Source organism: Terrapene carolina, unplaced genomic scaffold, assembly GCF_002925995.2.
Source record: "Terrapene carolina triunguis isolate 2854851 unplaced genomic scaffold, T_m_triunguis-2.0 Scaffold247, whole genome shotgun sequence".
Classification (NCBI taxonomy): domain Eukaryota; kingdom Metazoa; phylum Chordata; order Testudines; family Emydidae; genus Terrapene; species Terrapene triunguis.
In genome coordinates, this window is record NW_020664598.1 from 4,609,938 (window position 1) to 4,625,629 (window position 15,692).

Genomic DNA, 15,692 nt, shown 5'->3' on the forward strand with positions numbered 1-15,692 from the left:
TTGCAACACTGTTGCAACCCTGTGACTAGAAAGGCAACTAAAAGCAATGCCTTAAAAGCCTGTCTCACCATTGCTGATGACACTGTGCTGTGCCCGTGTTTCCGCAGCAGTGAGGTTGCAAGTGAAAGTTGGCACCAGAAACAGAAGCTGCATTGTCTTATTTTTGCTGCTATTCTCCCCATTTGTGTGGTTGTCTTATTTTGTCTTAAAGGAAACAGGATCAGACTTCAGCAACAACTCCAGCCCATCTCAACTCTTTCCCATTTCCCCAAAAAGGACACTTATTACCATGTCTAACACCAGCTACAGATAGGTTCACACTTACAGTGGCATGTACTGTACAGATACTGCACAGCCAGCTTGCACAGATACAAAGAGCAGTGCGGACAGTGAAGCACCGCTTAGGGGAGTAGAGTGCCCTACACACCTGAACCCCAGGGTATATACCCTAAATGGCTCTCTGCACACCCAAGCTGTGCCTCCCATGTATACACTGCTATTGTTGACAGTGCAATAGTGCCCCACTGCCTACCCTGCCGGAGCCTTTCCCCTCTACAGTGCACAGCTGCCGGAGCCTTTCCCCGCCCTATGGAGCTGCACTCTGCAGCAACAAGTGTGGGCACAGCCTGCCTTCCTCTGTGGCAGGTAGCTGCAGTGGTAGTGCCGGGACTCCGCATGCCACCGTGCAGAGGGGATGGAAGCCTGTCAGATGGGGGGTTTCCTATCACAACACTGGGCAGCGAAAGAAAAGGCCGAGAACTGCAGCTGTTTTAGGGGAAAGGTCTGGGGGACTGGCTGCCCTGGGGATCGCTCAGCCCTGGCTGCAGGGTTCAGCCCTGTGACAGTAACCCAAGGTGTCAGTGCCCCAGGCTGGAGCTCACCCGGGCACCTCCTGGCCCTGGGGCTCATCCCCCACCCCAGGCGCCCTGGGGTCTGCCTAGCCTGACTCAGCTCCCCGCCCTCCCAGCCAGCGGGGGAATTCATCTGGGCCTGCCCCTTTAAGACTCCCGCTGGGAAGCTTCACCCCCGACACGTGACACGGGTGTGACAGCGCGGCTCTGATAGGAAGCGAATCGCCTATATCACGTGACACGGCTCCGCCGGGCAGCTAGTAGCGCCGAGCCTATCTCAGTGCCCGCCTCCCCCTTGGGAGGAATAGCCGCTCTTGCAACTTCTCTCGCTGGTGGGGTATAGTCTATCCGCCGCAGGAGGACCGCAGTCGCCAGGACTCTATGGTCCGAGTTTGGTGTTTACGGGGCAGCCGGACGGGACTTGCCTGGATCGATTCGCTACAGCCTGACGGGTCAGGTGTGTTAATACGTCACATGTTACGCACCATACGGACGCTGGTCACGCCTCTTTCCTTATTGGGCGGGCGGGGCGGGGTGGTCAGTGGGGTTGTGCCTATTGGCCAGCAGTGAGGGTCGGGTCACCTTTCCCCATTGAGGGCGCTTAGCGGAGCAGCGGCACCCCATTTCCCTATTGGCTGGAAGCTTCACGTCCCCTTTCCCCATTGGCTGGGATGGAGTGGGGCGCGGGGGGGTGATTCACCCCATTGACTGGAGGCTTCACATCCCTGCTCCCCATTGGCTGAGGTGGAGTGGGGCAGTGTGTGTGCAGGAGGTGTGTGACACCCCCTTTTCCCTTTGAGTGGGGGGAAGTTCACTTTAGGGGGCAGTGCTCCCCGGTCATGTGGGGTCTGCCAAGATGGAGGCGTACCAGGGAGGGGCGAGGGTTTAGCACCAGAGACTGGGCAAGGAGGTAGCAAGATGTGGACTAGGTGCATCCATAGCAGCGCCTGGTGGGTCTGCAGTGCCCGTGCAAAGGTGGATTCACCCCAAAACTGAGCGCTGGAGTGATTTCCTTGTAACCCCACTGGGCTCTTGCAAGTTTCTTGTGACTGGGTTTTGTTTTGAACAGAGCTGGCCTCGCTGTTCCCATGATGGCCCCGCCTGCTGCCCAGTGTGCATGGGGCCTGCTCCTAACCTTTACCTTCTACATGGGCTCTTCCTGCACTGACGGTGCCTCCGTCCTTAAACACCACAACTATTGCATCATTGGTGCTGGCCCCTCAGGCTTGCAGATGGCCTATTTCCTCCAACGTGCAGGCCGGGACTATTTGGTCTTTGAGCGTAGCCATGCGCCTGGCAGCTTCTTTGCCCTTTATCCACGCCATCGCAAGCTCATCAGCATCAATAAACGACACACTGGCAAGTCCAACAGCGAGTTCAATCTTCGCCATGACTGGAACTCCCTTCTCAGCCATGACAGCCGACTGCTTTTCCGACACTACTCTCATGACTTCTTCCCTGAGGCTGACACTATGGTGCATTACCTTGAAGACTTTGCTTCTATGTTGGAGCTCCGGGTTCAATACAACACTGCCATCATCCATGTGAGACTGGAGAGGGACTCACAGGCATGGAATGGCCATTACTTCATTCTTACAGACCATAACAGCCAGAACTACAGATGCAGGTAACCAGCAGAGTGGGCCTGGTCGGCTATGCAGCTTTCCATGAGCCTAGTACATAGCTACCTGTTGGGTTGTAGGTGACGTGACATAATTCTTGAAAAAGCGCCACCTTCCTTGAGCAACATGCCAACAGAAAAACTGTGCCGCCTGTTTATATCCAAATCATTAATGAGAGCATGAGACATTATTTTATAAATGTCCAACTGACTCAAGGCTTTAACCAACTTCATCAGTGGCTTACAGCCTCTGCGAGAAAATGTACTTGGCTACACATAGTTTGCAGAAGTTTGAAGTGCTGACAGAGGTGTTATTTCTATTCCTGTGGTAAAGCAGTTTCAGTAAACAAGCATTTTGGCATAAAACCATGAAAGTTTTGAGTCTGAGATGGTTGTATTCTAAACCCTATTATATGATTCCAGATACTCGTTAGGAGCCCAGAACTGGACTAGCAGGTCAGGACTGAGGTGCATTGTCTGAAGGATGGATTTGGGGCAGAACTAGAATAATGGGGTGCTACCAGTTAGGAATGAGGTGCTGTCATAGAGTTGTGTGGACAGCTCAGAACTGGAACAGTAGACAGTGCGGCTAGTCAGGATTACCTAATATTCCTTTCCACCTCTTAGATGTTGCACTAACATTAAATAACAGTTGGAACAGAGGGCCTGTGAGATGATTCTGCTTGCTTTATTATCATCTAGTTTATTTTTTGAAATTGAGATATTTTCTGTCCCATAATAAAATTACATGGAGCACTCCATATACTGTATTAAAGGCAACACATTTAAAATGTGTAGAAGGAAATACTTTCCATGCGCCATTTAGTTAACCTGTGAAACTCACTGGCACTGGGTTTTTTTAATACAAAAAGCTTAGGGAGACTTGGAGAAGATTTGACATTTATGCATAACATCTGCAATGGCCTTTGGTAGGATAAAATTACAAGGATTATTGACCCTCATGGTATGGAGAATAAGCAGATCACTAATTGAAGTTGGGATGACACTTCCACCCATGCTATGTAGTACTGAGCAATGAAAATGCATTAAACAGCTGGGTCAGTATGGCAGGCTGCAGAACATTACACTGAACAAGGTAGCAGTAGTGTAATCCTGTACTACAGGAGGTGAGATGGTGGATGAGATTTTATGTGGCAATTCCTATGTTCCCTAATGTTGACAATGCTTTCTCATCATGTCTCTTTGCAGCCTATTGTTGGTAGCCACTGGAACATGGGTTCCCAATGTGGTAAACTTCCCCGGCTCGGAATATGTTGAGGGCTATGAATCTGTGTCCATCAACCCAGAGGACTTTGCTGGCCAGAGTGTGTTGATCTTGGGTCGGGGGAACTCTGCCTTTGAGACAGCAGAAAACATTCTGGGCGTCACCAATTTCATACACATGGTGAGCCGCTCCCGCGTTCGCCTCTCTTGGGCCACCCACTACGTTGGAGATTTAAGGTATGAGGCTGCTGTCCTTCATGGTTTTAATGTGAATTGAATATTAACCAAGTGAAATTGCCATTGGCTGATGAGACTGGGCAGATTGGTGCAGCAGACTAATGGCTTGGAGGATTAGTAATGGGATATGGGGCCTTTCACCTTTAGGCCCATGTTTTAATCCAGCCCAGGTTTGCAGTTACTGAAAGTTGTCTATTTCATGGCTGTGAAATGAGTTGGTAGGGGGAGTCTCTGACAGTTCCTAATGGAAACAATCATAAAATCTGTCATCATTACAATCGCTAATTGGCCTCTTGCTTGCTATCTCAGAAGGGAGGCCCAGAATTGATTGGACCATGGAAGGATAGTCCAGTGGTTAGGGCACCAGCTCAGGAGACCCAGGTTCAATTCCTTGCTCTGCCACAGATGCCCTGTGTGACCTTGAGCAAGTTTAGTCTGTGCTTCTCTTCCCCACCTGTAAAATGGGGATAATAGCACTGCCCTACTTCACGAGGGTGTTGGGAAGATGAACATGTTAATGACCATGAAACACTCAGATACTCTGGGAATGGGGGCCAAAGATAGAATGGAGACTGAGCTCTCCTTTTATTGTTGTGAGGTGTACTGGTGAGGCAGTATGAGGGAAGCTTGCATTGCCACTATCTACGTTGTACCTGCTTGGGTGGTACATAAAGGATGCCTGTCTCCAGCACTGTCAATCTGGCACATCTCACCAGCACCAAATTCCCACAGACCCAAAAGGCACCAAGTGTAGGATAGCTATTGTGTGCTTCGGGACAGAATCGTAGGAAGCGTAATACACTTGTCATGTTTCCAGGAGCAGTTTTTGAACCCCAGATCCCTCTTCTTTCTTATATTCTCCCTGTTCCTCAGAGCAATTAACAATGGCCTCCTAGATACATACCAGCTGAAGTCTTTGGATGGGCTCCTGGAGGGTGACTTGGAAGATCTGGCTATTGTCAAGGATAAGAAAGGGAAGCTGCACATCACTCTCAAATTCTATCTGGAGAACAGCAACAGCAGTGCAGGTGCAGAATCCATCACTCTCCCACAGGATGAGCTGGACAACTTTGCCACCCGGGCACCCTACGACCGTGTCATCCGCTGCCTGGGCTGGAAGTTTGACTTCTCCATATACAACAGGTGAGGGTGAACCGGGGCCTGGAGGAGGAAGGAACAGAGAAAGTGAGATTATGTATGTGGGTGTGTGAGAAAGCGTGTACCACTGCTCTCTACCAGATGGGAGGTCAGACCTGAGTGAGTGGAGTTGTTTGAATTTGCAGACCTGCTTCCTTGGCTCCCTGGGGAGAGGCCTATGTCTCTGGAGCTGAAGGCCCTGAGTCCCTGATGTCCCGTGGGTATTGTCAGCTGGTGACTGCATCAGTGGTGTACAGATCCAGATCCATACAGCGAAGCTTTTTTCTAGTCTTCATCCCTCAGCGCATATTCTCGTCACTCTCTGCCTTGGCTTGTCTCCTAATACAGACTGGAAATGATCTCAGTAACTCTGCTTTCTTCTTAAATGGGAGTGTTACTGTGTCAAGTGGCTCAGCCCCAAATGTGACCCCACCCAAAACCACCTTAAAATGGATACTCTTGGTTTCTAATAAAATTCCCTCGGTGTGCTCCTGGCTGGAGAAAGGAATGAACCCTTTTGAGGGCAGTGGAAGCAGGAAGCGAGATCTTTCAAAATGACCAGAGCATAACCTATGCTCCTCCAGATACGCTCAGCCACCTACCCTCAAATCTCCCCTTCCTAACTGGCTTAATCTGCTCTTTTGTGCACCCAGATCTCTTAGACTGATGCCAGGGAAAGGGAATAAGAAGAAGTATCCTCTGATCAAACCCAGTTATGAGTCAAGAGGCACCCGGGGGCTCTTTGTTCTGGGCACTGCTAGCCACTCTATCGACTTCAGGAAATCTGCTGGGGGCTTTATCCATGGATTCCGATATACAAGTGAGCGTTGGATGTACAGAATGGGCAAAAGTTGGGAAAGAAGGGCTGAGGCGGGAAGGAACGATTCACAGGCTAGTAGTGGATTAGTGAATGTTACCTGATCACCTTCAGTCTTTAGTATATCACACAGTCCTCATTGTGAGAATGTGATATATCCAGTTTGCGATTGCATAGCAAGGTATGGGGTGAAGGACAGGCTGTGGAAAAGATTTTGGCCCATATCTGTTGTCTTTGGTTATGTCATTTTTTGTTTTGTCTTTGCGTGTTTGTCTTCCTATCTCTTGCCTTCTATCTCTTATTTATATAACACAATGCATAAGTTCTTGCCATCATGTATACTGTCTTGTGAGTGGTTGTGGGTGAGAGGTCTGTTTTGTGGAGCAGAGTTTTGGACAGAGGCCTTAATATTTTTTGAAAATTCTTATACTTGAGAGAGGCTGCTGCTCTGGTGAAATGAGTCACAAAGAGAACTCCCTTACTTTCCAGACGGTTAGGATCATCTCAGCTTTCTGAGGACTGTCCACTCAGTGTGAGCAACCTTGGGGAGAATTCTTAGTGCCGATTGGCTGAGGTGGAGATCACATGATTTGCTATAGTCTAGTATCTATCTTGTCTGTCCTGATGTTGCTTGTATGTGTCTCCTTGTTATGCAATTCACTATCTTAAAGGTGTGAGCTGTATTTTAAAGTGAGCCTTTTCTTTCTTGACTTGCTGTCCTAGCTCGTGCTGTCCATCACTTGTTGGAACATCGTCATCACGGAGTCCCCTGGCCATCATCAGTCTACCCCATTACACAGTTGACAAATTCCATCATCAAACGGGTAAATGAGGCGTCTGGACTATACCAGATGTTCAGTGTCCTGGGTGACATCATTCTGCTGAGAGAGTGAGTGAGTAATTATTCCCGGCACTCTGCTCCATCAATAAGTCCCTTCTCTTTAGGGGCTAAAACAAACCAAAAACTCCTGCTGAAGTCAAAACTGTATTTCTGGATTCCCCTTTGAATTTCCCTGGTGAAAAGCTTTCAACAAGATATGCTGTCTCAGTTTTGGATGGGGAGAAGCAGGGCTTAAATTCTCTCCAAATATTTCCCGGAGCCCCAGGGATCAGAGCTCCAGCCCCATGGGGTGCACTGGGACTCTGCGCCGGATGGCTTCGGCTGAATTTAAGCCCTGGGAAGAAGGGTCCCTTGTTCTGGAAATAATGGAGACTTGTAGGGATTTAAAAAGCTCAATATCCTATTACATCACTAGGTGTGGTCCAAACCAGATGAATGATGACTGAAAGTCATTACCATCTGATGGTGTTCAGTGGCCTCAGCCAATGAGGATATATTGGGTGCTATGTATTTGCCTTAACCCCTTGTTGTCTGGTTAGATTGTTCCTTGTAGAAAGATCTCATGAATGTGGTTGTGACTCCTAGGAATGCCATGGCATTTGAGTACCTGGAGGAGTATCCAGTCGGGATCCTGGCAGAGCTGGAATTGCACACAGGGAGAAAGGCCCACAACGGGCTCTTTGTTGTCATCATGGAGTATGGGAAGAATTTCTCTGGGGCTGACAAGGATGTCTTCTACTACAACCGAGCAGTGGGGGAGGCACAACATGCCTGGCAGTCTAACTTCCTGCATCCTGTTATTTATTACTACAAACGACTCCCCACAGGTAAGCTGACAAGCATCCCTCCTCACCCTTCTACCCTGATTATCCCATATGTACAAGATGGAAAGTTAAGGATGGTTCAGGACAAGAGGAAATTTTGAGTCCATCCTAGACATCTTCCCCTGCTTCCTTGAAGTTGTTCCCCTGTGGTATACTAGCCACTGCTGTAGGTGCTCATGGTGTACTTGTAACCGACCCACCCCATCAGTGTATAGTAATTTTTTGTCTCTTGTCTGATCCTTGGAAGCCTCTTGGGTCAGGGATCATCTGTTTGTACAGCACCTGGCACAATGAAGTCCTGGTCTAGGACTAGGGCCCCTAGGCCCTACAGTAGTACAAATAATAAGAATACAAAATAAAGAAATGGAAGAGGGAAGGGAAGTTCCTTTGGAACTCATCAGCGCTGCTCTTCAGTCATCCAGAAGACATCACTGATGAGTGGTGTCAGATATGGCAACTTCCTGCAATATCTTTGGGCTACAACAGCTCCTCCAGGAAGTGAAAACAGTAGAGGATGATTTAGGGAAATCACTGATTATAACATCTGCAGAGAAGTAACATTTCCTGGGAAGGCTCACATATTCTGGTTCAAATCCACTGACCAACAGACAAATAAAGGACTTTTGGATAAATAGCCCAAGCTTAAACCGATTCAGGGCCTTCATTCTGGTCTAAAGACTGATATGAACTGGTGTTGGGAGCCAGAAATCTTTAAGTGGGTGTCCTCGAGGGACCACAGAGAGGGAAATACAGGTGCGTTTACCCTGAAACTGTGACAAGTGGCCAGGTGGTGGTTGAAACCTCAAGTTGGGGGCAGAAAAGGGGTGTTGGGGAACATTTCAACTGTCCAGAAGAATCCAGTATCCTATGGAAGTGATGTGCATGGTTTCCCTTTGCCTGGTGCCATGTGTGATGGGTTGGATCACAGAAACCCCATTGGGAACTGCCAACTGATGTGCCAAGACTACTTCTGCCCCTGCTTTCCTGCCTTGCCAGCCTGAGACTCCAGCACCCTGTCTTGCTGAGCCAGACACGCCAGTCTGCTCCAACACAGACCCAGGGTCTGAACCACGTGCCCCAAAGCTGCAGACTTAACTGAAAGCAACTTACAGAAGTGTTCCTGTCTTTAACACTCAGATGCCCAACTCCCAATGGGGTCTAAACCCCAAATAAATCCGTTTTACCCTGCATAAAGCTTACACAGGGTAAACTCATAAATTGTTCGCCCTCTATAACACTGATAGAGAGAGATGCACAGCTGTTTGCCCCCCACAGGTATTAATACATACTCTGGGTTAATTAATAAGTAAAAAGTGATTTTATTAAATACAGAAAGTAGAATTTAAGTGGTTCCAAGTAGTAACAAACAGAACAAAGTAAATGACCAAGTAAAATAAAATAAAACACGCAAATCTATGTCTAATCCAGTAATAAAACTGAATACAGATAAAACCTCACCCTCAGAGATGTTTCAATAAGTTTCTTTCACAGACTGGACGCCTTCCTAGTCTGGGCACAATCCTTTCCCCTGGTACAGCCCTTGTTCCAGCTCAGGTGGTAGCTAGGGCATTTCTCATGATGGCCCACTGACTTTGTTCTGTTCCACCCACTTATATATCTTTTGCATAAGGCGGGAGTCCTTTGTCCCTCTCTGGGTTCCCACCCAGTAGCGTAGCTGGGGGGGGAGCAAGGCAGCGGCCGCTCCCCCACTGAGCACAAGTGGTGCCTTTTTAATTTTACTCACTTTTACTGACGGGGCGGCGCTCCGGGTCTTCGGCGGTACTTTGGCGACGGGCCTTTCACTAGCTCCGGGTGTCTTTGGCGGCACTGAAGCTTCATCGCCGAAACGCCGCCGAAGACCCGCGGAGCGAGTGAAGGTCCCGCCGCCGAAGTATCGCTGAAGACCCGGAGCGCCGCCCCGTCAGTAAAAGCACCGCAGCGGGTGGCACCTTTTTTTTCCCCGCTCCCCCGTTCCCTCCACCTGGCTACGCCCCTGTTCCTACCCCCTCCTTTTCAATGGAAAAGCACCAGGTTAAAGATGGATTCCAGTTCAGGTGACATGATCACATGTCACTGTAAGACTTCATTACCCACTTGCCAGCACACATGTATACAGGAAGAGTTACAAGTAAAACAGAGCCATCTGTAGTCAATTGTCCTGGTTGATGGGAGCCATCAAGATTCCAAACCACCATTAATGGCCCACACTTTGCATAATTACAATAGGCCCTCAGAGTTATATTTCATCTTTCTAGTTTCAGATACAAGAATGATACATTTATACAAATAGGATGACTACACTCAGTAGATTATAAGCTTTGTAATGATACCTTACAAGAGACCTTTTGCATGAAGCATATTCCATTAACATTATATTCATAATCATCAGCATACTTTCCTAAAATCATATAGAGTGCAACGTCACACCATGTGACTTCTGAGTTATGTAAGTACTGCGGTGCCTAGTGTCATTGCCAAAGTCAACTGCTGTCCTGTAGTGTACCCATCTCTGAGACATCGTATACTGACAGGAGAACCCCCAGCTCTGATGAAAGAAGCCAAGAGCAAGATTTAAAAGCAGCATAACATCAAAGCAAATAAAAAAGCACACACAATGAATTTCCCTGGGAGGATCCAAAGATTAGAGCGTTGACATTTCACCTCCAGGGACCTAGCTTCAAATTCTGGCATGGGTCACAAGGGAAGTGAGTTTGGTTAATAATAACATAAAGCCTAAGCACAGTTTGGCATGACTGGCTGGTTCAGAGGGATCAGAGCTAAAATAGTAATGGTGGGTGTCGTGTGTGCGTCCATCCATCCAGGATTGGAAAAGCAGGGGGTGCTGCAGGGCAGGAGTGAGGGGCATTGACAGAGCTGAGAGTCAGTCCAGGACTGGAATAGCTGAGATTCGTGCTGCAGATCAGAACGAGGTGCAGTGTCCGAGATGTTGAAAGTTAGGGGGGCCAGGACTGGAAGCTGGAATAGCTGCTGCAGTATTAACTTCCCATCTCCTTGAGCTCTTCCGAATTCTATTTTGATTCTGGAAAAGGAGGAAAAAAGCACATTTTCTCCTTGGTTAATATGATCTGTTCTGTCAACAGTGCGTGAGATGAGGCTTCGTCCTCCAGACTGGCCTCTCCCCCGCCCAGATGCTGTCCATCATATTGTGGAGGATTTCCTGACAGACTGGACTGCCCCAAACGCCCATATCCTCCCACTTAGACGCTTCCTGGAGAATTGCCTGGACACTGACCTGCGCAGCTTTTTTGCAGGTAACCTGGATGCTAACTGGAAATGGGGGATGAGAGACATATCTGACTGAGATAGGATTGTAGCAGGCCAACGGTTTAGTTAACATGAAAGATCCCTCTGACTACTGGGCAGTTGGGAAATCTTACTACTAGTTGGATGCACTCCATGAAACAGGAAGAAGTGCTGGGTCATATCAGGAGCTCACCCGTTCCAAAATGGCCTCTGATCTTAATTGCCCCAAGAGGCGGAGGGACAGGAGGGTGCCCCTTGGCAGGTCCTGTCTCCTGGGAGTGTATTGCTAGGTCTTGATTCAATACCCCACAGGCTGCAGCTTCCCCACTCCTCCATCTGAAATGAGATTTGTGCTGACAAGTACCACAGCTGCTTTCAGTTGGAAACAGTAGGGACAGCTTGTGGGATGAGAGAAAAGAACTCTGTGATATCAAAGCTGGAAAACTACAGTCTCTCACCTCCTGAGCTGGAGAATGGGTTAGGAAACCTATATATGAATTTCATGGGGCCACAGAGGGAAGCACTTCTGAGCTACCAAATTGAAGAACCAGGTTTCAATCTCAAATTCTGTTCCTCCCTCTCTGAATTTACATATTCTGCGGGAGACAATTAATTACTCTGGATTAATCAAGCCAGGGTGCTTGCTGGAGAAGTGCTGTCACTGTCCCTGACCTTTATCCTGTTAGTTCCGAATGATTGACTTGTTGGGAGACCCTGAATTATTAAGCATTTACAGAGCATCTCTACATAATCTTGTTTTGGTTTTATTTGTAGAGTCCTGTTTCCTGTTTGCTCTGACTCACCAGAAGCTGCCTCCCTTTTGTCAGCAGGGATACATGCGAATGCAAGGGCTTGTGGGTAACGAAAGACTTAGGCACCATGCAGTGGAAGCCGGCCTACTGGAGGATCACACTGTTATGCACTTTACAGATGAACTGCTTGGTGGCCAGAGAGGTTCACGTGATCAGTTGCTGAAGGATCACGTGATACCAGGTAGCCCCCTACATTATCTTGTGACTACCAAGGATGAACTTTAACCTTTCCCAATTCATACTGAAACCCATGGGGACTGTTGTGACAATACCGTAACACACATCTGCAGCAGGATTCCAACCTCTTTCATGTGCCACTGGCTTCCTGCCCATCCCTCCAGCTGTCCACATATTGCCAAAGACCTGCTCAGATCTGTTGTGACTGATGGGACCGATGTGCTCTGGAGGATAAGTGAGAAGCTGAGATTCAGTGAGGCGGAGGCTTCTCCTTTGTCCCTGCAGAGCCCACAGTGCTTGAAGACAGTGTTGTATTTATCTTACGGACCAATGTCTGGGGCAACATCTAGGGATCACAGGTATGGGGAGGGAAAGAGAGAAGAGATGCACAGATGGCTTAACATGAAATATTTTCGGTTTTGATGTGACACAGTCACACGTCTTGAGGGCAGGTTGGAGACTCTGATCATTGGATGCTGTGTCCAGTACATTCTTGTTTATACTTGAAGATTTGTATGTTCACTGAATTCAGAAGCGGTACCTTCAGAAGCAAAATTTTTCATGCACTTTGATGGAGACAATGAGGTGCATGCCAGTATATTTAGTTTTAGTGCAGGGTAATATAATGTCACTGCCTGGACGGGGGTCCCAAAAGCCACCTCCCTCTTTAATGGCGAGCAGCTAGCCTAGGAAGCTTAGACCCAATGTGAACTGTCAGTAGATAGGGTAGCAGGGCCAATCCATTCCTTTACTTGGTGGAGTTGGTATTCTTTGCCAGCTGCTCCTATTTAGAAGGGATAGTCCCTGTATTTTTTAGCAAAATACCTGTCCTATTTGCACTATGTCCTTCCAAAAAGCTTCCAGTGCATTTCACTCTATTTAAAATGTGTATTCCTAGTTTTCTTCCCAGATGTTCCTATTTACAGCTTTCAGATGTTGTATGGTAAATTGTCTATCTGCGTTTTATTGCTCATTATCTGATAGGCACAGACCTCTCACTTCTTGGAAACCACTAATCAGGGCAAGGAGTTTGAGTTCAGTCTTCCTATGTCCCCATGATTTCTGAGAGGTAGAGGAGGGGCAGGTGGGAATAGTCTTCCTGCTCTCCCCATATCCATGAGAATACCTTGCATTTGTGCTTCCCGGTAAGATGGGTGGAGGAGAGGGTGGACCTGAATAATCCCTCCCTATTAGCTGATCCCTAAGTAGCCTTTCCCAGGGACCCCTTAAATTTTCTTGCTCTTTCTATAAAGACCCAGTTCCTATAGCTCTTTGCTGCTAGAGATTGGGGAGCAGTTGAGATGAGTGTGGGATTGGAAGGGGTGTCGTTCTTAACTGGGAACACTGGTGAAAATGCTGCTGCTGTCAAAGGATCCTCTTAGTAGCTGCTACCGGGAGAAACAGAGTTGGCGTCTCAGCTGGTGTAAATTGGTATTACTCCACTCCCTTTAATGGAACTACATCCGTTTGCACTAGATGCAAATCTGGCGCAGAGGGAGATGGTTGAAAAGTCTGTATTCACCAAGCAGCCCACACAACTCACCATGGGCATCCTACATGTGGACTATCCAAGGGGGGTGGAATTAGGAGGGCTAGTGAGAGCGCTAACCGGCCTGTCTGACCTAAAGGTTCAGTTTCATTGTCTATGAAATACTAAAGCCAAGAGTAGGCCCACTGTACGTACACACATGCATGCGTGCACACACACACACAAAGAACCCTCTGTAATATCCACACACAAGATCGTGAGACTGTAAATTCCTAGTATGTGGGTTCCCTTAGATTGCAGTTCTGCTCTGAAAAGTGACTACAAATGACACCTTCTTCTTCACCAGTGTGTGCTCCCTGTTGTGTGTCCGAATCAGATCTGTTAACTTCAATGTCAGAAGGTTTTACTGTTTACTCCTGCCACCCATGCAGAGCCAGAACAGCTGACAAAATGAATCATGCTCATTCCGACTCATGTAATCAATAACATTTGTTAAGTTCCAACTTCATCTTTGGTGGCGCTTGAACCAATCCAAATCCATTGTCCCTTTGGAATCCCAAGCAGGGATGATAGTTAGGAAAACCATTCTAATTGTAAAGCAGACAAGTTGGATCTGGATGTCACAAAGGAGCAATAAACACAAACTCTCATGGTGCCATTTTTGTAATGACTTTTCGTAGCAGAATTTCATTTTAATACTAATGCCCAATTTAATTTTATTATATCTCCTGTTGAAGTGGATTGCTGCCTCTTGTAATTGGTTGTATATGTTTTGTATGGTTATATTCTTCCAATGCAGTATAAAAAAACGTTTACATCGCTCCCACTGTTGGCTTTTTAACCCTTTGCTCAGAGGGGATAGGTATACGTGCAGGTATGGCCAAAACCATGAGAATCAATAGCTTTTCTACAAACTTCAGTGAGCTTTGGATCCAGCCCATAAAGGGAGTAAGGGATTCAAAGTATGCAAAGGTAGACTGACCACTGGTATGAGAAAAGCAATTAACAGCAAAACAAGCCACTCTTACATCCTACCCCCTATATGCTTGCCATGTTGGATCCTTCTTTAATCCAGTCCAACAGGTTTTGGACAAAAGGAGCTTGTAGGACAAATAAATTGCAAGGTTAATACTCATCTGACCAGTGCCATTTACCCTAATCACAGCACTGCCTTTGCTCTCACCCTCTGGGACACAGGAGCAACACATAGTCTTCACCCAGCACAGTCTTAATTTGGCCCACACACTGCTCTAGAACAGTGGTCTCCAAAGTGGGGTGCGCAAGAGGATCCTTGGGGGTGCGCAACGCAGCAGGAGGAGGTTGGGGTTTTTTTTGTTTTTGTTTTTTTTTGCTTTGGCAAAAATGGTAGAGCTGGCGCGGGAGGGGGGTGCGTGCTCAAATTTTTTTTTTACTGATGGGGTGCGCGATCAAAAAAGTTTGGAGACCACTGTTGTAGAAGGGGGGTGTGTGTGTGAGTGACCACTGCTCCATCTGAGACTAAAGAGGTGCCTTCAGTCTTCAAAGCTGTTGATCCAACAACACCTTTCATCTAAGCTACATGTTTTTATAAAGCCCTTCCCCGCCATGCTGTGAAAGACACTTCCCACCCCACCTGCGCTTTGACAGTTTTTAGATCTTTTAGTTTAACAAAGACAGAGAATAGATTGTGTTGTTTCCAAAGTAGTGGGATGCTGCTGTATTGCAACTAGCAGGGACTAGTTACTTATGGATTTGGGCTCACTGCACAAAACTGGGCTCACTGCACAAAACTGGGATCACTTTGCTTTGTTACTACCCCAGCTTGTATCCACTGTAAAGCAGCGGGCAACAAAAACAATAGGTTAGGACAGTTCTTGCCATCTGTCAGGTGAATAAACAGGGATAGAATGAAGGTGCCACAATTAGCAAGGTTTTATTTGTGGTAATGACTATCATTGGCTTGAAATTTTTTGCCTTTTTGCACCTTGTAGCAGAAGTTACTGCAGGTGGCAGCCTCAGTGTACAGTGAGGTAGTAAGCTAAGGGTTGGCTTATCAGTCTGTTGGCACAAAGACAATAGGCAGGATAATAATCATCTGATATTTACATCATCCTTAATTTTCTTTGGAGCCTGTAGTGGAGTGGCTCCCCCACTCCAGCAGGAAAATGGTTAACGTCAGCCCTGGGAGAAAGTTGTGGCTGAGAGCTGCTAAGCTGGGCTGACTGGGGAAGCAGCTGCAGCTGGCCTACGCCCCATCCAGGCCATGGCCTGTATAAAAAGGCTGTGAACCAGAGGCCCAAAAGAAGTTTTTCTCTCTCTCTCTCTCTCCAGGCTGGGCGAGAGCAGGGCCTGGCTGCCTGCAGAAAGGGTACTGGGAGTGAAGTAGGGCTGGGGCGAGCCAGAGGAGCAGGGGAGCTCC

At 47.6% G+C, this 15,692-nt stretch overlaps 1 protein-coding gene across 2 annotated transcripts; it reads left to right on the plus strand.

Moving 5' to 3' along the window:
- The first annotated feature begins 979 nt into the window (after positions 1-979).
- FOXRED2 (FAD dependent oxidoreductase domain containing 2) lies at positions 980-14,085 on the plus strand. 2 transcript variants are annotated; one of them, XM_024200565.2, is made up of 9 exons: positions 980-1,308; positions 1,921-2,478; positions 3,682-3,933; positions 4,807-5,076; positions 5,724-5,890; positions 6,611-6,776; positions 7,314-7,555; positions 10,654-10,824; positions 11,591-14,085. In XM_024200565.2, exons 2-9 carry the CDS (start codon positions 1,940-1,942, stop codon positions 11,851-11,853), a joined length of 2,070 nt encoding a protein of 689 aa, XP_024056333.1. In that variant the 5' UTR covers positions 980-1,308; positions 1,921-1,939; the 3' UTR covers positions 11,854-14,085. The 2 variants fall into 2 exon arrangements, with proteins under 2 accessions (XP_024056333.1, XP_024056334.1); XM_024200566.2 differs by lacking the exon at positions 980-1,308 and having other exon boundaries at positions 1,739-2,478.
- The last annotated feature ends 1,607 nt before the right edge of the window (positions 14,086-15,692 follow it).

Coding starts and splice junctions, on each gene's coding strand:
- FOXRED2 (XM_024200565.2), top strand. CDS start 1,940: ATGATGGCCCCGCCTGCTGCCCAGTGTGCATGGGGCCTGCTCCTAACC. Junction 2,479..3,681: donor AGCCAGAACTACAGATGCAG/GTAACCAGCAGA, acceptor GTCTCTTTGCAG/CCTATTGTTGGTAGCCACTG. Junction 6,777..7,313: donor GACATCATTCTGCTGAGAGA/GTGAGTGAGTAA, acceptor TGTGACTCCTAG/GAATGCCATGGCATTTGAGT.